Genomic DNA, 23,691 nt, shown 5'->3' with positions numbered 1-23,691 from the left:
AATAAATTTGGAAAAAGTGAAGTGTATATTCTTTTGTGCATAGTTGATAATCATAAATCCACATGCATTTATTGGCTATTTATGCGATTGAAAGTTTCTTCAGAATAATCAATATGTATCTATACAAGAGTATCAACTCGCATAAATGTGAGAGATGCTATTCGCATTATAATCCCAGAAACATTTTTTCCCGAGTATACACACAAGGCCGAAATTTTTTAACATATCGTTTGCATAGAAGTAGAACAAACCGAACTGAGTAGAAAAGTTCTCTATCATTTTGCAATTGTCGCAATAGTTATTAATTAAGAAGGAATAGCCATTTTGCCCAGTCTACCGCCAAATACTGGCAAGCGCACGGCAGCGCGAGGCGAGATAAGCAAAACACAGCTATAGATTATAGAATTACTTCTTCTGAAAAATCAATGTAAACAAAATGAGGAAATAATAAACTTTAGATTTTTGGAATTAAAATACTTGAAGTTATCAGTGATGGCTTGTTTTATTTGATACTCAATTATATCGATCAATATTTTATCAATTTCCGGGAATTATATTTTTGTGATTCAAATTTTAAAATTCTTAATTAGATAGAAAACTTTCGCAATAATTGTTGCATAAATCATATTTTTGTTACAAAAGAATTTTGTGATTATATTATTTCTAAATATTTGATAAATAATTTATTCAATTATCAGATATTTAGAAATTTAGAATACCAAACATTTAGAAATGATATTGAAATAATACTATGTTATATGCTTGTTGCTTCAAATTTTTTAAAATTTTATTTGAGAATGCTTGAATAATAATTGTACAATTTCATATGCTACAATGTTTTTCTTTTATTTTGCAATAATTTGTACAATAATTACACAATTAATTTTAGAAATGTATTCAGCAATAATTATAAGATAATTCTTATTAATATATAATTATACAGGTACTTTAAGCATCAATTGTTTAAAAATTGCTATATATCATTAAATTATATTTAAAATTAATAATTTTTCAAAAATTATATTTACAATTATGACATAATATATCATTATTATGACACATAATATGACATTATACTTTGAAATTAAAATAGTACCATAATTTTTCTTACATGCGTTCTTTTATTTGAAGAGAATTTTACTCGGAATTACGTAATTTCTTAAAATTCTTGAAAAATTCTTAAAATGTTAAACAGCGCAATTCTTTTTGTCAATTATATTCTTCTAATTCTAGAAAGTCACACAAGTATATATTAGCCAATAAATAAATAAAATAACTTATATAATGTTATTTTCAAATAAGAAAATCATATTTTAATAAAATCTGTTTAAAAATCTAGATTTAAAGAGGTTTAAAAGATATTAATTTATTATTTTGTAATTTATTATTTAAAGCTTTATTATTAAAAAAAGTGTTAATGACGCCAGCGGTAAACAGAATAATTTTTATCAATTAAAGTTTTTCTCTTCTCTTCACTTTTCTCGTTATCAATTATCTCTTATTATAATTTCGGAAACTTCCGAAAATCTTTTCAATGAATGCTTTATCTTATCGACCTCTCTTGAGTCATCTGTGCTGCTACTCGAAAGATATAGTTATATTTATTTAGAATTTCTCTAATAGAAATATTTTTCTAAAAATCTCTTGATTCATTTGAAATTCATGAAATTCATTAAAATACGTTAAAATTATTAAAATTTATTAAATTTATTTCATTGTTATTTAACAAAAAATAATTTTACAAATTTTAATAAATCTTAAAAAACATTAATGAATCTTAATGAATTTTAATAAAAAAAGAATCAATTTTTTCAATTAAAACAAATTTTTCAATTAAGACAAATTTTCAGTAAAATATTATAGTAATATATTTCCATCAGGATTCTCTTATAAAAATGTAATATTGGACAATATTAAATTGCCCAGTAATTAATACTTATTTTAATTGTTGTTAGTACTTTTAATATATATATTCAAAATAAGTAATAATTATTAGTCAATTTAATACTGTCCAGTACTACATTTTATAAAGATTTTAAAGCTTTGTATTCAGTCCAGTCTACATCTTCAAGTATGGAAGTTGTCACAATTAGCTCCTCCTAATGAATCATCCCACTTGTAAGATTCGAGACCATCTTGCGTTAGTTTATAATCAATTTTTTGCTGTCTCTCATAACTCAAACATCTTTGATTCATTACTATGTACTGAATAGTCTTGGCAACAACACTTATTCAGCTTTATTTCATTTACGTCACGTTCTACCAACGCGGTTCTTTTCCATATACACGTAAGCTTATATTATATAATTACTTTAATCTTCTACAGTTTGACGATTAATTTAATGCTTTATAATCATGTTTATTATAAGTGAGTGAATGTGTTTTTGTGACTGAAGTGATTGAATGTATTTTTGTTTTATCAGCACCTGTATAACAGTGATTTATACCAATTTGAATTTTGACTTTTTTTATCACAAATTACACAATGTTTAGAAAAGTATCGAATCATCCGTACTATATCTACAGTATCTATACATTAACTAGAGCAATTCACATAATACTTTTAAATATTTTTTATTTATTTTTATCGAAATCTCTCTCTCTCTCTCATACTTTTTTTACTATTTTAATATTTTTTTACCATAATGTAGCGCCTATCGCATTAATTATATTTTAACGCTTTTTAAAAAATTGCAAGCAAACAACAAATATATTATCAAAGTCTATCAGACATTCCGTATCCGTACCGTACACAGATAAAGAAACACACGTGTAATCAATCGTGATCACTGTGATCATTAGTACCGGATGCTTGTTATATGTCCGTATCCGTGTACGTATCCGTGTACGGATAGCGTATACATATGTTGTTTTATACTCCTGATTTTTAAAATATTTATTTTGGTTCTTTATTAATGTTAAAAATTGTCAACTGAAGTAAAGCAATTTATAAATTCTTTTGCATGAGGAGATACTTGTTCTTGTTAAAGATATTTAAAGTTAGATCTTAATATTTAACTATTTAATTTATTTTTTCGCTTTAATTAAAAGTTAAATACTTAATATTATAAATATAATTAGCATTAGAAACTTAATATTATTGTTGATTTATTGTTCCATGTCGGGTTAAAAATTTTATAATTTTAATAAAAATAAATATTTTGTAAATAGTTTTTGTAAAGATCAAAGATATATAATAATATTTTTAATACTTTCTTGTGAAACATAAGCATATAGCTATGTTCCTGCAACAGAATCGTAAGGCGAGTTTTTTAATTCGATTGATTAATTGTAATACGCGCAAGTGCAACTTTTACAGAGCAAAGTTGTATTTACGCATAGTGTAACAAGTTAGTAAATTAAAATATTTACTTTTATTGGCACCTTAAGACTGTTAATACTTTTAAAATGAGAACGAATTATAATAAATGTGGCCTTTATGTATACAGAGAAGGAATTTGAAGAGTTTCAACTTCTCTCTTCCTTAAAAATTGTTATTTTTATGTTTAATTATTAAAATACACTTTATCTTTGATTTTTTAATCGATTTATTGTTATACATAAAATATTGCTCACGATCTCCTGTTACATTTTGATTTGTACTAAATCACATACGCCCATGTGACATTTACTCGTTCTTGTATCACTTACTACATTAACGATAACTCTATCAATTGAATGGCTTATTTTAATCACGAAATCATTAGATAAGTAATTTCTCTACTTGTCAAAACATATATACTCAGAATACGTTATCAAATTATTTCAGATTTCTTTGCTAAATTACTAAAAAAAACAATCTACACACGACATGCTTTTTTACTATTTTAACATCATTACATCACGATTCTTTTATACATACTACATGATTTAGATAACTAATCAACCTAACTTTGGTCAAGTGAAGTTTTAGTAATAGCTCAATACTTACCATAACATGTACTGCCGTCCAAAAAACAATATTACAAACACTGTATATTAACATTGCAGTAAAACACGAAACTGTAAGTGCACGCTAGAGACGAGAGAAGAAAACGTATCAGTCAACGAATATCATGCTGACGATGGACTGCTTGATTTATTCCACAACCGCGCTGGTAATATGCCTCAGCCTCTTCTACGTGTACGCCAAATATAAGCTGTCCTACTGGAGTAGACGTGGAGTAAAGAGCCCACCGACGCATCTGTTATTCGGCAATTTCAAGGAGTGTGTCACCCTGCAAAAAACCACCGGCTGAAATATTGCGTGAAATCTTCAACAGTGCCGATTCGGATGATCCCTACATCGGTTTTTATATCTTTCACAAGCCCATGCTGCTCTTGCGGGACCATGATCTGATCAAACAGGTGATGATCAAGGATTTCGATGTCTTTCCAATCGACGATTCGGTTCAGGCCTAGAGAGAGACGCGGTAGGTCTAAACAGCATCCTATCCATAAAGCAGCCAAGATGGAGATACCTGAGAAACAAACTCACTCCTATTTTGACTGGGCAGAAACTAAAAAATATGGTATCACTAATGACAGAATGCGGGAAATGCATGTTGAATTTCATCGAGAAATTGCCCACGGACGAAGCTGGTAGGAAAGAGTGGGAAGCAAAAGATATGGGCAGTCGTTACACCAATGATGTCATAGCTTCCCTGGCGTTTGGCATTAGCATAAATTCTTTCGACGAGAAAGAAACTAACTTCTTGAACCATGGTAGGACTTTGCGTTGATTTTGTCTTGCGTAGAAGCCTGCAAACAGCTGTCATTCCACAATATGATATGCTACCTTAGAGTGAAAATTTTCTTAGAAGTTGTCATATAATTTTTATATCATTTTTCAAAATTTCTATTAAAATTTCAGAACTTCTGATTTTATAATTTGTAATTATAATTGTATATTTTCTTCGAAAATTTTAAATTTTTTTTATATTAATTGTAATACTTAAAAAATGTCATAAAATCGTCAAATTTATATTAAAATTTAAGATATTTTTTCAGAAACTTTCATAAATTTAAAATATTAAAATTCTTAGAAGTTTATGAAATATTATGATAATTTTTTTTTCATTAAGAGTGGAATCAGAAAATTGTTTATTCTTTATTGTGTATTTGTAGAAGAAAAAAGAAAGATACATATGCTGTATGAAATAACGTAATTATATATATATATGTATATAATTTCATTACGTATTTGTAGGTGCGGGGATCTTCAGAGGATTCATGCGCAGCATTATATTTTTATCTTTTTCTTCATTCCCGAATGGGATTTCTTGACCGCACCATTCATTAAAAAACCGGCAAACTATTTTCGCGAGATTTTTGGGACTCCATGAATACCAGAGAAAGGCTGGCGTTCAAGAGAGGAGACATGATAGATTCCATGTTGGCGCTCAAAAATGGAGAACAGAATCCCATTTACAGTAATGTTCATTCTATTAATTAAAATAATAACAATTATATCATAATATTGCGTAACATTTATACGTAATATAATGATACTCTGCTATATCATGAATTTTAATATATTTTTACCTCGTCAAACATATACCAATTAAGAAAGTTATAGAGATCAAGACACTTGTTAATATTAATACCATCATTTTAATCGTTTAATTTATGATGTCGTAGAGTTCGAAGGCGACAATTTACTGGCACATTCTCTTAGTTTTTACACCGCCGGATTCGAAGCTACCGCGACGACAATCGCTTTTGCCCTATATGATTTGGCACGTTACCCCGAGCATCAGGATACTTTGTACAACGAGATGCAGACACACCTAACGGGAAAAGAATTGACCATGGATCTGATAAATGAACTGTCTTTTTTGGACTGCGTTATAATGGAATCTCTGAGATTACATCCTCCTCTACCCGTTACTGATAGAATAGCTATAAAGAATTATGAGGTAGGCAATACAATACAAGTAAGTGAAACCTTTTATGTTTCCTTGACTTCTTGACTATTACATACATATCATTTTCAGTTGCCAAATACTGGATTAATAATTGAAAAGGATGTGCCAGTGTACGTTTCTATAAATTCAACGAATCAAGATCCCAAATACTTTTCAAATTCGCGTGACTTTATTCCGTTGAGAACAGAAAGTAAAGAGAACAAAAAGTTTTACGAATCCTTGGCATTTGGTATTGGACCTCGAGCGTGTATAGGTGAATTTTAAAATATTTATAGTACAAAAATTTATGATAACATATATTTTCGTGTCATATAAATTTTATATTAATTATAACACGAAAATACTGTTATCTTATTTCTTTTATATGTGTATTATTACAAATTTATATGGCAATTTATATTGAATTTCAGGACAAAGATTGGGTCTATTAATGACAAAAATTGCATTAATTATGATTTTCTCAAATTATACTGTATCTTATGAAAATATTTCACGTGACAATGATGCTATTCACGTATTTACATACGCAGCTAATGGTTTATACGTGAAATTCAAAAAACGTAATTAGGTTTTTACGTTTCTTGCTTAAAACCAGCTATCTTTGATTCAATTGAAAAAAAGTATATCCAATAATTCGTAACATTATCCATAACAGTATTCATAAACAATGCTAGTAAGTAACAATAATCTTCTTGTGTTTTTATGGAATTGGCTTAAAACTTACTTAAAACTAATACATTATATATATATGTATTACTTGATCTTATTTTTGCTTATGATTTGTGCATATGATGATATAAAGTGGCTTAAGTCACATATTTCTCGTTTCAAAAAATATATGACTTTTTTATTTGAGACCAATTTTAAACTACTTTTTTTATTTAGACCACTTCCATAATTACTAACGTATTTAGCTCTCAAAATAAATGTTTAAAAAATTTTAGGTAGAAAATATTAGGTAGAAAAGATATTAAAAAACACGAAACATTAAATATACAAGATTGTATATTTACAAATGTATATAACAGAATATATCTCTTTAAATAATATAATACCATACATTTGTTAAAAAACTAATGTATTGTTACACATATCTTTTGTAAATACGAATGAAAGGTGTACGATTCTGTATTCAGGTAACTATGCATTATACAAAATTTCAATTATACACGAATTTTATGTCATGTATTTATTTTTATTTTATTATTTGTGCCATTTTAATTGCACGATGCTTAATTATACTTGATTTGTCGTGATGCCTTATTTGCATAATTTTATGCAAAACACCACGAAAAAATTAAATTAAATTAGATTACGTTAAATTACATCGCAAGCAATGCATGCTAATATACTCTCACAAAAGAAACCTCTTGAATGTATTCTTGTATATGTGCATGTATTATGTACTATTAAATATGCTATTAAATATACTGATTTGCGAGCTCAACAGTTTTATACTGCTAACTGCTTTAAGAGAAGAGACAGATTCTGAAAGATATTTTTGAACACTGTATTACGCATTTTGCATGACGAGATTTTCAATTATGTATTACACCGTAACTTAAAGTTTTGTTTCATGCTTCACACGTGTTCTGAGTAATTGACCCGGTCGTAAAACACCGTGAGAATTATTTAAATAACAATTGTTAGATGTAATGTTAGTTGCACTGCACTCGGCGTTAGAATCAGCGACCCCGTTCTCCTTATTATTTTCGTATACGTGACGTCTCTGTAAGATTTCATCATAGTTGTGACCGTGATTGATTTTCATTTGCATTTGTACTTCCGAGTCTGTTTCATCCTCGTTATCAGCACTATCTACATCGCCTGAAAAAAATTACTGTCAGTATTAATAAAAGCATCATAATTGATTAAATCAAATTGTCTTATAAACATTTTTGACATGCAGTACAGATAAACTGCAATAAACAAAAAGCGTGCGTGCTCACCATCAGAGCTGTTGGTAGACGGCAAGTAAAAACGCGAAGAAGATATTTTATTATTTCCTGCACGGCGTTCTCGTTCTCTCACGGGGCCGTTAGGATTATACTTAAATTCACGGGGTAGCGTGTAACTCCTAGGTAACGAAATTTGGCTGCCCTCCATGTCGCTGACTTCCGCTTCTCCATCACCCTCACCTTTGGAACTCTCTTCGACGCCATTCTGATTCGCGTGTAATCTGATGAAATGAAATTTTTTACTTAAACAATCTCATCCAAATTCAATTAATCATGTTTTATTTACCTGTGACCGAGATGTCCAGGCAGTGACCAATGGGGATAATGATGAGGAAGGCATCGTGGTGCTAACAGTATCTCTGGCGTGTCCGCTCGTTCTCGCTGAGGTGCCGCTCTCCAAAGATTCGAGGAATGCGAGTTTGGATAATACGGTGAGGAGGGTGGCGGAGGTAAAAGGCAGTGCATTTTCACGGGTGGCCAGGACGATAAGACGTTGCCGCCGTTCTGCTCAGAGAACGAAGGCGGAGATGTGAATAATGGGGAACTCGGTGAAGTATGCAATTTCATATTTGGTGGTGGCTGTTGATTAGACGCGGAAGGGGAGGACGAAAAGGAGGATGTAGAAGCGGAGGGAGGTGGGAATAATTTACCCTCCTTGATCTCCTCCTGTATCGCTCGCAACTCCCGCAGCTGTTGCTGCTTCTTCTCCTTCAGCTTCTCACGTATTAACGTGACGTTCAACGAGCCACCGATTGCCATATCAGTTTCATCTTTGTGGTCGTTGGAACCATCGTTCTGCATCAGAAGATTAATTTTAACGCAATGTTTCGCGACATTCGGTAATTAGATTTGTCACGAGTATTTACCTGTATTATATTAGAGGCTAAGGGTTTCTCCAAAATGGGATCAACTGTCGCGATCCGTTGCCCATGTTGAGCCACTGTTTCGAGTCGCCAATCGCCGCTATGGAATTCATCACCGTTTGCGATTGCGTCGGCGGTGGTGGCGGTACGAAGCTTGTCGGTTTCTTCTTCTTCCGATTTGGATTTACGACTGTCGGGTTTGCAAAACGGCAATTAAATACACCCGGTATACCACCGTTACTTAATTTAACTTTCCTCATGCCAATGCTAATGTTGACCTTCTTTCCTTCATTGTAATCTATCTGCTTCTCTTCCACATTGTCCTGAAAATCCAAAAAATTGTATCACAATGCTTCTGAGAAACGAAATTCCGTCTTGTATCATACCTGATTAGACAGGGTAGTGAGATTTGAACCAGTCATTCTTCCACCAGCCTCGTACCTTAATCTTCTAACGTGAAAAAATCTGTACCAAAAGAGAAAAATGTAACGCAATATTAATAACTGATATTAGTAAAATAAAATTAAATAAAATCTCGCGCTCACCTATAATAAAGACCCATAAAAAACATGCCACCGAAAATAAAGCTAGTAGAATAAGTACTAAAGTAACTGGATGTAGATGATGCTGGTGAGACAAAAGATCGGCACGATTAACACCAGCTATCCACACACCGATAAGTAAACTGTTCTCCAAGAACATTACAGTATAAAATATCACCTAAAAGAAGGAATAGAAATGTAACATTATAACACGGATTAGTATAACCTAAATGAAAAAATCTTTAATCTCTACTAACCATTTTTTGACGATGATTCGTCTCGTGTAGATTAACATATGCAAATATATATACAAGGCGAGGAGGGAGGCGAGGAAGGTCTTCCTGAAAAGAGGAAGACGTTCGCCACCATGGAAAAGCCCGTCCGGTGTGAGCAGCAACCACGTCAGCATAGACAGCCAGTGGAGTGCCATCACAATCAACAGCCACTGTCCGCCGTACAGCGAGGCGTACGCGACCAATGCCCCGACCCGAGCACTTACTGTCCCCAGACGCCAGAATAATTGCGCCAGCACTCCCAGCCATGTTAACACTAAGCGTTCTAGATTACGCAGACGCGCGGCACCCTTGCTGAAGCTAGCGACCGCCCAGCATACGCTCCACAAGGAGAGTCCCGCCGATACCAGGGTCAGCTCCTCTAATTTACCGCCGTCCTTGCCCTCGCTTTCTTTCAGTTTTCCGACCGCCGTTTCATCGCCGTCGGTAGCGCCAAACAAGACATACAGCTGCAGAAGTAGCATTGGAGCGGCCTCACAGAACGCGTGTATCAGCCGTAGCACACAAAGCTCCCGTACCTGAGACAACGAGACTCGTGTAATGAAAGAAAAGAGACGACAAAAGATAACATTCGTCGAAATAACGTACCTCGTGCTTCACGTAAGTTAAATTGACTGGGATAAATAATTTGAAGTATCTCCATAGTACGCCGACTTGAGTGGAATGGAGTAATAGAACACAGCTTACGGTCCAGTTACCGACTTTCTTCACCGGATTTATGTGACAATTGTTTGGTGTGCTGTTTGTTAATTTACCTCTAGCTCCCCAGAGATACCATCGCAAGCTAACGATCTGCAGAAGTAATTATACAAATTACTACAATGGAATATTAAATATAAGAACAGCATCAAATTTATTTTTCAGACACAAACCTGAGAAATCAACAGAGAAGTTGCTATAAAAGTGATGCTTAATGGGAACAGTATGGGTGGTGCTGTTGCTTGATGGGCAAGGGCGTATACCATTGCAAAATCGAAGACAACATCACAGAAATAGGATGCTAATGAAATAATGTTAAATAGTACATCGCACAGAGGCAAAAATTCGTGCTGATGTTGTGGTTGATGACACTGGGCCATAATGGGCCTTTATTGCCCATTTGGAATATTTAACAATTTTTTATTTTACTCAATCAATCTACGTTTTCCTCTTCCTGTAAATAAAATATTGCATATCTTATAATTAAATTACAGTAACAAATAAAAAGAGGCAATACATTTTTCATTTTTAATAAAATTTATATTTTTATCCGAACAAAATAAATTTCCTTCGAGGAGAAAAATTAGTTTTTCATTATAAAAAGCAAATTAAGAATAAAAGTTCATATTTTTATATTTTTCTTTAATCTTTGCATAGGTTCTCTCTTTAAATTTTTTTAAAATAAATGTACTTTTCTCTTATTATACTCCTTTTTATATAATTTAAATTTCACTAATTAATGTGTATCTCTCAATAATTTTTAATATATATAATATATACGTATATGTATAATTTAATATATATATATAATAGAATTAAGAGATGTGAAATTATTTTACAATCAGAGCCATGATAAAAATTACCAATAGGACTTTCGTGACGGGACAGCTATAAACAAGCCACGACGTACGATGTCACAGGTGAACTCATTTGTCCGTTATGCGCCGGGGTCAAACTGACGAATGTCGCTCTCGCGACGTCGCGAGATCCGTGTTTGCCCTGCGCCGCATTCAAAACGCGTTCAATCCACCAACAGGGATTCACCACACTCACGACCGACGTCGGGACGCGCGAACAGACGGATTTTAAAGGCCCAGCATAACGAGGCGCGGACGCGCAACAATGTCGGCGCGCGTATAGCGCAGCGTGGGATCGCGCGCTCGCTCAGCGCATTCCGCGCGTGTCATTGACGAGAGCGGCGATCACAAAAATCACTCTCCCGATCCGGACGCTGCCGCCGCCGCCACCGCCGCAGCCGCCGTCGCCGCCGCTACCACCGCCGCTCGCGGGGAAGCTGGATCAGCGGCGTTGGTATGCGCGGAATTCGCCGCGGAGCACACGTTTAGAGAACGCGCGTTTCCACCTGGAGCGTCGCTTCCCCTCTCTTCCTCCTCCTCCTCCTGCTCTTCTTCCTCGCTACTCGGCCGATCCCGCTCGTCGTCTGCCGTTTCCTAAGACTCGCCGTCGTACCGTTGTCGTCTCGCGCTCGTTTACGCGCAGCATCTTTTGCGGGGGAACCGCGACGACGTATCCTGGCGCCACGGCGATAAAACGACGTGCGTACGACGTCGTCCCACGCATACCGATCCGCCGATTTACCTGTTGATTCAGTGCAATTCAATGCGGCCGTCTCACGCGTACACCGTTCGCTCGCTCACTCATTCCCTCCCTCCCTCTCTCTCTCTCTCTCTCTCTTCTCTTCCCTGTCGGCTTTCTCCTCTTTCTTCTCTTTCTCTTCTCCTCGCTCGCATACTACCGCCGTAAACACCTGGCGCCGCCGGTGAGGAACGCGAGAGCGAGCCTTACCTTAGGCGGCCCGTGCGCGTCCGGAGATTTTTTCCGGTTATTCTTCCTCCCGCGTACCGATCGTCTCGATATCGCGAGGGCTGATGCGGATTCGGGGGGCTTCGCTTCATCGCACAATCTCGCGCGGCATGCGCATGTGTGCCTTTTTAATAAAATCTACGAGCGAAAATTGATGACCTTATGAAAATACAGAGGAATATTTTTCGCATGTATCAGAATAACGTTCATGAATAGACGAAATATGTATGATATGTACAAACTTGTATTAGAGTAAAATTTTGTGCTTTACCACTTGCCCATATGTACATAACTTATAGTTTCCACATGATACACAATGTATAATGTATAAAAATCTTAGATTAACATCTTATATTATGAAATTATCAAAAATTCGTAATCACAATTCAACAAAAAGCCTCCAAAAGTTACATTGTATATACTTAGCGTTTCATCGTTTATGCGACTCTTTCATTAACATCTAAACCACTATATGCTGTAGGCTCATGACAACAGACCGTTCGTTAAAGAATAATTTCATTCTTGTAATTTCTCGTAAGCTCCTTGTGCGGTAGAACAATGGAATTCAGTAAAATTTTTTCCGCTGCCAAACTCACGCTGGTACCTAAAAAGGTAAAGTAATAATAAAAAAATAATAATAAATGTTCATAATTGTAGTTGTACATAGAAAAAGTTTTTAGTATATCTTTCTATTTACCGAGTATAGTAATGGAAGGATTTAGCTTGCCGTTGACGTTAAACAACGGCAGGTTGTCCATTTTCGCGAACGGTTTATTAGGATTGGGATCGCACGGGGTCCCCTCGACGCGTGCCCATTCGCCTACGTTGGTGCCCGTCCCTATAATACTGTGAAGAATAAGGAATGAGCCTGTACGTGCGCGTTGGCCAACACGATCGACTCTCTGATTCTCACGCCAGCCTCGATTGTCGTGTACGGGCCTATACTCACATTTGGACCTAACTATAAGTTAAACAGAAAAGTTACGTCAAAACAGGCGAGCAAATTTTTAAATCCATAATGCAGGACAATTTAGTCCTCGTACCACAGAAGTCGGATGCACGGAAGCTGACGGATGAATGTACACGTCCCCTATGATGCAACAGGAATTCTTACTCGTAGAAGCCAGACGACTCGACTGCTTTTGTTTGTAGAGTGCCAAATAATGTCGATTGGCGTATATCGCAGAACCTGCGGTTTTCACCTGCGACCACCATCTGAACACAGGTAGAGCGAACAGCCGGCCAGATCCTGCCAGTCGCGTCAGTATATCCTGCTCGAACGCAATGTGCGCTGGATCTCTGCCGTTGCAACACAGCTGCCTGCAGTCACAAAAAGAATATTTAAAAAAGAACAGACCTTCTATTATTGCGAATCAAAGTAAGAAATAATTTACATTGTGTGATCTTGCTGCTGATTAGAGTGAAAGACGTCCGCCATCGTTTGAAAAATCTCCGGCGACGCGAGATATATCCCACAATTGATCAGAGTTGAAACAAATGTCGAGGGCTTCTCCACATAATGTGCTACTCCACCATCCTTCCCGAGAACCATACACCCGTAGTTCAATGACTGCTGCCGAGTCGCCTCCGTCGCCATAATTGTGAGCAGCGCTTGCTTACCGCTGTGAAATTCCAGCATCTCCTGCAGAGGGAAGTCAGCACAGACGTCCCCGTTCATAATAAAGAAGTAGGTTGGGCTGCCTGAACGGATCTGATCGCGGAAGTGATACATGCCACCTGCCGTCCCGAGAGGTGTGAACTCTTGAAGATACCGAATGACTATGCCATAGATGCATGACATCTCCTGCACGAACTGAGCCAGATCGTTCTTGGGATACGCTCCGATTAGCAGCACTTCGTTGAGCCCGGCTATCTTGGTGCAGGCTTCAATGTGGTGCTGTATCATGGGTAATCCAGCCACTGGAAACAATGGTTTGGAATGTCCAGGGACAGAGGTCTAAATCTAGTCCCTGCAAAAAAATTAGATCAACTTAATAAACATACAAAAATAAGAACTGAATCAAATATCCCTTCTCTCCATTAAAAGAATCAATAAATTATATTTATATTAAGGATTTATATTTAAAAAAATACATGTAATAGATATTTAAAAAATATAATAAATATAATAGATTTACAATAAAAGAAAAAACTACTGATGATGATGAAATAATAAAAACATTGCATAATCCAATTGTGAAAACAAAAGATTACATAGGGTCAACTGTATTATCAAATATACATAATAAAAATGTATAATTACATAATTTTAATATCTAATCTTGACAATTCTTTAACTCTTAATTTCAATTATAATTTCATAATTGAGTGACCAATACAAACCTTTTAAAGGACCTCCGATTAAGATAACAGCCTTCAACATGATTGCACCAAGTTAAATAAACCGAATAATTCCAAAGTATTCCCGTATTCTCGTGAGAGGATGCGGCGATCATCCAAGTCCTCCGAGTCGGCGAGGGAAACTAACGCTAACTCGGCTAATCACACCGTAGCGCGGACATGTTGTGTATGTACACGTGTGGAATTGTAGACGTGTCATCGGCGGCGACTCATGAGTGTGACATACGCCGGGTATCGATGAATCGACTCGGTACAATTCGGTGACGGAGCAACCGTGGAAAAATGACTTTCCTCGAACCTCTTCCAGGTTAAGCTAAGCTTATCAATGGCGAATAATCGGTAGATACGACCGCGTATTAGGGAAGGGAATTCGTCGAGATAATTGCCAACCACCACTTCAAATCTTGCGCACTTATTCGTGTTTCCATGTTTCGTCCCAAGTCCTAACCCTCTCGACGTCGTGCAGAAATCAACTTGTTTGGTTAGGATTAAATGGCGATCAGCTGACCGACGGGAAGTACACTCCTATTAGCTCCGATTCCTTCCGCTCTAAAAGTCCGATCGATCGATGCGAGGACAACTCGACTGGTGCAGCGGGGGACGCACTCCAAGTCCAATCGATATTCCGATTGGAGATTTATATCTTTCTAGCAAATAAATTTTTAAATCGTGGGTGTTTAACATTCAAAATATCACTGCAGTCCATCAGCTCACTCGTGGAATAAATAAATAACAAGAGAAAAGTTAAAAAAAAAAATATTTGGATGAATATCCAGCGACAAAAAGTACTATTGAAGATCTCAAGCTTGCGAAAGTTTGTTAATTAAAATTTAGATGGTTTAGGATTCATAATTATGATAATATTTTCCTCAGAATTTTTAAAATAATTTTATACGAATTGAAACATTTTTCGAAAATACGTACATTCTTTCAGAAAGGTCTACTTAAGAAACGTATACTTAGAATTTTTCATGTATGTAAATTCTGAAATATTTTAAATTTCTAGAATTTTTAGAAAATACTTTAATCATAGAAAATACTTTAATCACTTTAGATTTTTATAAGATTTTATTAGAAATCTTAGGATTTTTCAGTATTTATATATAAAGAATTCATTCAAAAAGTGTTCCAATTCGTATATAATAAAAAGTCTAAGAAAATATCATAACACGATTTATTACAAAAATGTGATAATGGTACGACAGTGATTGTGTTTTTTAATGATTAGTTGTGCAACAACTATAAAAAAAAGTTCAAGTTTCTTGTCAAACTAGATATTATTGTATCATAATAATTATAATTAAATTATTTATGACTGACTATCCAGATATATATAAAATGTGTCTATATGTTTTTTATTTTCTTATATAATCTTTGTATATTCTACATGTGTAAAGAAAAAAATAATAAGAATAACCATTAGAAATACCATTAGAAAAATAAATTATTGGTTTTATAAAAAAATTGTGATTATAATCTATAATGTTTCATATATAATCGTTTATATTGTATTTAATTGTTTGATCTTATACATATATGAATATATATTATATTTTTTAATGGAAAATTTTGCTATCAAAGAAATATGTGCAACAAAAGAGCATAAATTTTATTACCTAAGGTAAACGCTAATTATTCAGATAGTTATATTGATAAATAAAATATTAATATATTTACTAGTTATAAACATATATTTTCAAAATATTTAAATTAATATAATTTATGAAAACTTTTATAAATTACTTAAATTTATATAAAATTTTTAATAGTTTAAGTTATAGCTATCAAAGCCTTTTAATAATAAAAACTTCACACAAAATAGAATTTCATTTAAAAACTTTAATATCGGTAAACTAAGTAATATAAAATAATTAAGTAATTAATTAAACTATATATACAAGTAACTGTTAAACTTTTCAATTACAAAAAATACAATTTTCTTACAAAATTGTTTAATGAAAGGAATTATTAATTATCGACCAAGTTCATACGAGGCGCCATACATCATTATTGACACGCGCGTATAATCGTCCAATAGCAGCGCGAGCGGGCAGGACTGCCAATGTTACCGCCTAGAAGAAACTAATCTAGAGATTCGTCCCACGGACCAGGGAATTTAAAGGCGGTGAGATGAGTCATGATGGAGGAGGGGGAGAGTTTATTTGCAGCTGAACTTTCTCCGTACTCTTTTTTTCCTCTCCTTTTTCCCTCCAATGTTTAATTATATCCGTCCGTGTCGTTTTCGAGTGTAAAAAGTGCGACGTGACGAGGAAAACGGATCACAAAACGGAAAAAGGGAGAAAGGGACAACAAGAGAGGATCCAAATGACGGAGTCGAAGTCGGAACAAGTCGAACCGAATCTCACTTCACTTGGCGCGAAAACCCACCGACGATGCCGACCTCCCCGCCGATCGGCAAAGGGCGCCGCGCGCGCGTACGTAGGTAGGTGGTGTGGAGGGGTGAGCGGGACTGCGGGGAGCAGCGCACAGGGCGAGAGCGAGGAGGGCACGCGCGCGCGATCAACTTCGGCTCGGCTCGGTACGACCGTGCGCATTCGGTGCACTCGAGCGAGGACCAGCGTAGCGCGCCGATGGCAGAGGCGTAAGACGCTCTCGTCGCCGCCGCCGCCGCCGCCGCCGCCGACGACGAGAGACAGAGAGAGACATAGACTGGGACTCTTTTTTTGGTGCGCGCGACTCTCGGTACACCGAACCCGCGACAACTCGGGGAAAGTGTGAAGAAGAAGAATACAATCGGGCAAGAAGTAAGTGCGTGCGTGCGTGCGTGCGTGTATCGCGCTGCGTTGCGATAAATTCGCACTTCGTCGAAAGGAGGAAGAGCGAGACACGAGAGACGACGAGGGAGGACAAGGGCAGAGACTAGAGCGAGAGAAGAAACGGTGAGGAAGAGAGAGACGCACGCTCTCGGTGGCGCGTTTGCACACATAACCGCGGACGGAAAGAAACAGCCGAAGTTTGGAGCGGCCGGACGGACGGACGGTCGGGCGGACGGACGGACGGACAAACACACGTACGAAGAGACAAGAAGTGACGTGACGTGACGTTACGTTACGTTACATTACATTACGTTACGTTACATTAGGAACGCGTCGTCGCCACCATTGTCGTCGCTCGTCGGAGGACTCGCAGTCCGCGACTTCTTCGAGAGGAGCGTTGGCCAGTCGCACCCGCCGTTCGCTCCCGCCTCCCGCCGACGCGGATCGGGGGGTTGCCGCCTCCACCGCCGCCACCGCCACCGCCACCGCCGCCGCCGCCGCCGCCGCCGCCGCCGCCGCCGCCGTTGCCGTCGTTGCCGCCAGGGCTGTCGCCGAGGACGGAGCACTACGTGCCGCTGACCACCTGCCACCGGAAAGCATGGAAATATCAAAGTCTGTTCGCAGAGATCCTCGCCGTGCAACAGAAACTGCATAGCGCGATACTCGAGCATCAGGTGAGAGAGAGAGAACGAGAGCCTGAAAGAAAGAGAGAGACAGAGAGATAGACAGAGAGAAGAGAGAGAGAGAGAGAAAGATTGCGATGCTGCGAGTGTGCGATAGCGATCGAGGAACGGGCCGCAGGAGGTTGAGAGGGGGAGGAAGACAAGAGCCTCCTCCTTCACCTCCTCCTCGCGACACATTTATCCTTGGCGATCGAAAGCTTTTATTTTTTTTCCCCGTGCGCGCGAGGGGCACGCGAGTGTGACGATCCCCTCGTAGTCGTAAAGTCCTCTTCGAGTCGATGCGATAGATCGAGAGCGCTCGAGACCGAACTCGAACTCGATAGATCCGCCAACGGCGTCTTTCGCGGATGTAACTTGAGCGCGCAAGCGCGTACGCGCGAGGCCCCTCGCTTTCGGGATCGGAGCGGAGAAGTTTTGCGATCGCGAAAGGGCGAAGGGCAGCGCGCGAACGTCGAAAGTTACATTTACAACTATTTACAACCATTTACTCCCGTCTCTCCCCCCTCCTCCGCCCAGCGCTTTGTTTTTCCTCTCCCTCCTTCTCTCTCTTTTCTCTCTTTCCTCCTTTCTCTCTCGTTCGCTCTTATTACACGCCTCGTCGCAACCCGAGAAATTCGCCGCGCGCGCGCGCGCGGCCGGTGGGGGGAGGGGGGGATCGAGTTACCAGCAGCGTCTTCGCGAGCGATTTATCTCGGCGGCCGGGAACTTGTTGATCATTGATCGCGCGGCGGGCGAGGGAGCGCCCGCCACAATCGCGATATAGATTCCAAAGACGTCTCTCCACCATCTTTTACAATGTATCGATATTTACCGCCGTGTTAGATTCCTTTGTGCCGAGCGCCCGCGATAGTGACCCGCGCGGCGGCACGCGCGCGCGAGAGCGAAAGGATTCCCTCTCCCTTTCCCCTCTCGCTTACCCTCTCTCGCGTTAATTTCGCGCTTGCCGAGAGAAGTCCCGAAAGTTCGCGCGAATCTAATCTACGGGCGCCGTCCACTCGATTCGCGCGGCGACGCTATCCACACCGCGGACAATCGATACTCTCCGAATTATCCGGCCGCGCGCTTTCCCCTGCCCCCTCCATCTTTTTCTTGTTTTTTTTTGCGCGCGCGAGACCCGAGAAGGATGCCGCCCGCGCGACGCAGCCGCGCGCACGTTCGGCAAACTTTGGCATCAGTTTTCCCCGGCTTAACGACCCTTCGGGCTCATTCCCGTGATTCTGCGGATTCAGGAAGAGGGACGAAATCGTCGCGATCAGCGGTCATTAATGACGTAGATCTCTTCCTACCGCCGCCGATATTTTCGATCCCTTTACCTTCAGAGAACTGGAAAAAGATAAAAAGGCCTGTTCTTTGTCGCTGAACTGCTGCACTGGTGCAGTAAGTTAGAGTAAGACAAATTTTTTTTTCTCATTCTAACTTATTGCACTAGTGCAGCAGTACAGGAATAAAAAACAAATGTTCTCTCCTCTGTTTTTTGTTTTAGAGTGAGACAAATTATATTTTTCTCATTCTAACTTATTGCACCAGTGCAGCTACCAAGAACGAACCTAAAGGGTAGGACGAACCGAGAGTTTAATCTACATCATAGAAATTGACGCGAGAGGAATTGTTCTTGTAAGTTTATCCACGCTGCAATTGTTCTATCTTCGCCGGACGCGATTTACGTAACGCAAAGTTCGCATATCTCGCGCTGGTGGGGGAGACAGGTGTACGAGTCGATACTTGCGCACCGGGAAAGCTTCCCCGTCGTCGTCGAGTCCACGCTTGATTTACTTTTACCGCGAGACCACGAGACAAGGTCGTTCTCTCCTCTACTTTTGCGCGATACGCCAGTTCCGCGAGTTTTACCGCCGAACGAATTGCTCTACTTCGACAATCGTGCCGCGATAAAAAAAAAAAAAGAAAATGGAATCCATTTCCTGCGCGTCAGAAGAGAAACAGAGTTGCTGGCGGAGCAACTCTTCCCATTTCCTCGGTGAAATTGTTTTTACAACTACTTTTAGTCACAGAATGGCTTTTCTTTTAAAATGCAATATAATTAAGAATTATGTGTATGACTATTATTATATATAATTATGCAGCAAAAAATATAATATGCATTCTTGTATATAATTAAAAATAATATCAATGTAACGAATGTTAATGATATTTAAACTATAAGGATCGCTTTTGAAAACACGAAGAGAAAATTATAAATGTACATAATTAAGAAAGTCGTACTATAAATGAGAATTTACGTTAATTGTGGGTGTAACTTAGAATCACATTAATTAAAAGAATGTGCATTGTACATTTTACGTGATAATTCACATGCAAACGCAAGTTACCTCCTTATGCTTAAATCGTGATTAACCTGCTTCCTGAAACGGCGAAGAAACTTAAATGCGAATCGCAACGGAAATTAACGAGATGTTAAATGCGAGATTCTAATTTGCATCTTTATTTAATGGAGGCAAAGGGAGAAAGAGAGAGAGGAGAGAGAGAGGGAGAGTATAATTGCGAGCGCATCGTGCTCCAGTTAGTGTACATGACATACTTCTAAATAGGCGCTCGGTCTTGCTCCCCGTACATATCGACTATTATTTTTACTAATATTTTAATTACTCTTCTTCTCTGATCTTCGCGACTGATACAAATACTAGAAACTTTATTTTTTATAATAATATTAATATATATTGTTGTTATTTTTTGTTTTATTGTTGATAATGATACAATTTTTCGTTATATGCAGACAAGCGTGGAAAAGCTGAAGAATGATCCAAATGTAAGTATCGTTAAATTTATTGCTCGAATACGATTATACATTGTCATTTAATGACGTTAATCGTATGATACTGGCACTCAGCGACTTTGTAACTGCTATAAAATTTTTCTTAATATGATTAGTTTTTACTCTTAATTTCTATCGAATCAAAAGTAAAAACTAATCATATTAAAGAATCTTACAACGCAGTTAGAAGTTTTTTCTGTTGAACGCAGCTCATGTATTTTTCTTACAAAGTATAAAGGTTGCTTTTTTTATGTATAAGATGATAATTCCAATTATGGATCGTTGAAGGTTAAAATGATTTTCATAGATTTGTGTAAATTTAACACTCAAACCTCTAAAAGAATTAATATTAATATAATTATAACTTTAAAGAAATATTATGTTTAATAATATGATTGTAAATTTAAGAAAAATATTCAAAAATGTATAAATCGTAATTATGAGTACATAATTAAATTTACCTTAATACATGCTTTTAATGTAGAAAAATGATCGGTATTAGCACATCACCTTTTTGTTTGTTTTTTAAATATTTTTTAACAAAAGTTAAAAATAAAACTTTGAAAACAAATGTTAACTAAAAAGTGTCTTAGTGTTAGATGCATATCTCAGATGTATATAATCATTTTTATTGTTTTATATTTTGTAATAATTAATGTTTTTGCAGTCAAAAATAAACATCTGAGAATTGAACAAAATTGGCCAAGAGGCTTTTCCTTTTCTTTACGTTTAATATGAAATATTTGTATATAATATTTACATGTATGGGAAGATTCCTGGAAGCCTTTCACTTTGATGTAAAACATTTTTTGTCGATTATTCAAATACTTGGGCTGTTCCTCAAGATACAACATGTAATATGACTCTACATAAAAGTTAGATTTTTCAGTATTCGATTTTATATAAGCCATGAATGTATAATAAATCACGGGTTTTTTTTCTTTAATTATTTAATTGTAAACAGATCATGTTTTGATCAGTATTAATACAGTGTAATATTTAGTTTCTAAGAAATAAGAAGGTTTGGGTAATTTATGCCAGTAAAGCGACCTTCCTCTATGTTATTGCATGTATTGTACTAAATACAGTCTACTAAGAGTATCATAATTTCAGGAAATTATTAAAGAGGTATGTGGAGAGTTTATTAGAAAGCTCATTAGAAAGAGAGTTTATTAGAAAAGTTACTTTCCGCTTCTCTTTCTAAACGACAGCTATGATTGAAAAATGGATTTCATATTATAATTAAAAATATTAAAAAATGTAAAAAAATTGTAATTTTCTTAATATATGTAGTATATAAAATATTTACTTTTGCTCAAGTTTTATTCACAGTTAGAACTCGATCCATAATTGAGTTTATCATCTTATTAAATATCTATCTAAACATTTATGAAATGTATAAATATGCGCGCCGTGCAGAATTCTGCACAGCGGATTTGCAATTTGACACGATTTATCTGGAAATTACAACAGGCTTCAGGAAACAGTCAATAGAGAAACTTTGAAGGAGTTTGTGTGCAATTCTTCTGGAACCTCGTAAGCCACGCTGCGCGCAACAAACTTTGACCAGACACTTCGTCTCTCGCGGCAATTAGTAGTAATAGATGATATTTATTGAGGAAACTTTTTCGTTATACATATTTAAAAGCCGAATTATTAAATCAATTATAATTCGAGCTAAAGAAAAAAAAGTCCTTGATATATAACTTTGTTACGTAAAATGTTGACTTCTCGTTAGCGATTCCAAATCAATTTTAACTTTTTATGATTGAATCATATCATCTATTGCTTTCGTTTCGCATTACGCGAATGCGTATAAACATATTAATATTACACAATTATCCCGCGTAATATTCCAGAAAGACTTCGATACACGCAAATCATCCTAATTTCGATCGATTACGTGTTTCCAGTTACGATATGTTCGACTATGATATAAAATTGCTTTTGTCTTGTTACAGAATCAAAGCATTCTCGGCCAGATAAAGAAAATTCAGGTGCACATCGTAACTTTGGGAAAATGCCAGGTAAGCGCGGACAATTGACTTTTTGTGTCGCATGCACATAGTTGATTCGCGATGGCATCTATACATCGTCGTTTCTTCTCAAGTTACGAGGCCCTGCAATTTCATGATCAATCTCTCGGTAGATCGATCCTGCGATTTTGAGTATGAAAATGCAACTAAAGTTAAACGCGTTTGCGACGATTAAGAATGATTGCGCTTTGAAGACCGACAATTCCTTTTCTTCGTATGCATAGATATATGTATTAGCTATAAAATCCCAGAAAGATTCCGTGTAAGTTACATTATCGATCAGGGCTATTATTGATCCGAGGTGTTGGCAACTGCATAGCAAAAACTTTGGCATGCCTTGTCTAACTTTTACAAAGTACGACTCTTTATCGTGCCGCGGTATCATTCGCGTGTGGTGCCGACTGCAAAACGACTAAACATATTGATCATTTTTTATATAAAAATTGGGTTGTTACGGCGAGTTACGGATACCCCTAATGGACAAGATGCGCGTGAATGAAATTTGTTGGCTTCATTATTCCAAGATCAAGTGCGCGAAATGTGTTGTCACTCCTCTCGTAGCTCTGTGCCCGCTCGTTCCTTTCCAATACAACGCTCTCGTTCCTTCGACGACGTTGATAACAGGCGAGATAAATAGCCATAGGATGTAATGGACGGAGGATAGACGAGGGATGATACGCAGAGGCTGCGAGAGTGGGAAAGCGCGCGACGCGACCGCGCGCGGGGTATGGGGGTGCGAGCGGACCATGGAGGGAGGCGACAATTCAAAGAAGAAGAAGCGAGAGGACTTGGGAGCGAAGGAGAAGAGAAGCCGGGAGGCAGAGACGGAGCGGTTCAAAATCAATAAAATGTCCTGCGAAAACGTTTTCGGCTCTCTTTACAAAATCTCCGTCTTCTTTCATTCGTTCGCGCCTCCTCGCTCGACTCTATCGTCCCGCTCTTCTCGCTTATGCACTCTCCAAACCATTTTTTTTCAACG

The 23,691-nt window shown here is 37.2% G+C and overlaps 1 protein-coding gene, 1 long non-coding RNA gene and 2 pseudogenes across 2 annotated transcripts; 2 read left to right on the top strand and 2 right to left on the bottom strand.

Moving 5' to 3' along the window:
• The first annotated feature begins 2,191 nt into the window (after positions 1-2,191).
• Positions 2,192-6,774, top strand: LOC105829371 (annotated as a pseudogene).
• A 377-nt stretch (positions 6,775-7,151) lies between these two features.
• Positions 7,152-12,584, bottom strand: LOC118648349. The gene is given in 13 exon segments (XM_036294681.1): positions 7,152-7,733; positions 7,856-8,085; positions 8,151-8,659; positions 8,731-8,759; positions 8,762-9,050; positions 9,114-9,192; positions 9,273-9,309; positions 9,312-9,447; positions 9,527-9,582; positions 9,585-10,080; positions 10,151-10,354; positions 10,435-10,715; positions 11,125-12,584. Coding segments are annotated over 12 exon segments (2,538 nt in total). The 5' UTR covers positions 10,642-10,715; positions 11,125-12,584; the 3' UTR covers positions 7,152-7,467.
• A 4-nt stretch (positions 12,585-12,588) lies between these two features.
• LOC118648350 lies at positions 12,589-14,984 on the bottom strand (annotated as a pseudogene).
• A 2,850-nt stretch (positions 14,985-17,834) lies between these two features.
• Positions 17,835-23,237, top strand: LOC118648351. The gene is made up of 3 exons (XR_004965254.1): positions 17,835-17,897; positions 20,638-20,670; positions 22,638-23,237. It is a non-coding gene; the product is annotated as an uncharacterized LOC118648351 (long non-coding RNA).
• Positions 23,238-23,691: the final 454 nt, after the last annotated feature.

This window comes from Monomorium pharaonis, unplaced genomic scaffold (assembly GCF_013373865.1).
Source record: "Monomorium pharaonis isolate MP-MQ-018 unplaced genomic scaffold, ASM1337386v2 scaffold_392, whole genome shotgun sequence".
In the NCBI taxonomy this organism is placed as follows: Eukaryota; Metazoa; Arthropoda; class Insecta; order Hymenoptera; family Formicidae; genus Monomorium; species Monomorium pharaonis.
Note: the sequence above shows the minus strand (reverse complement) of the source record. Positions and strands in the feature narration are given on the sequence as shown.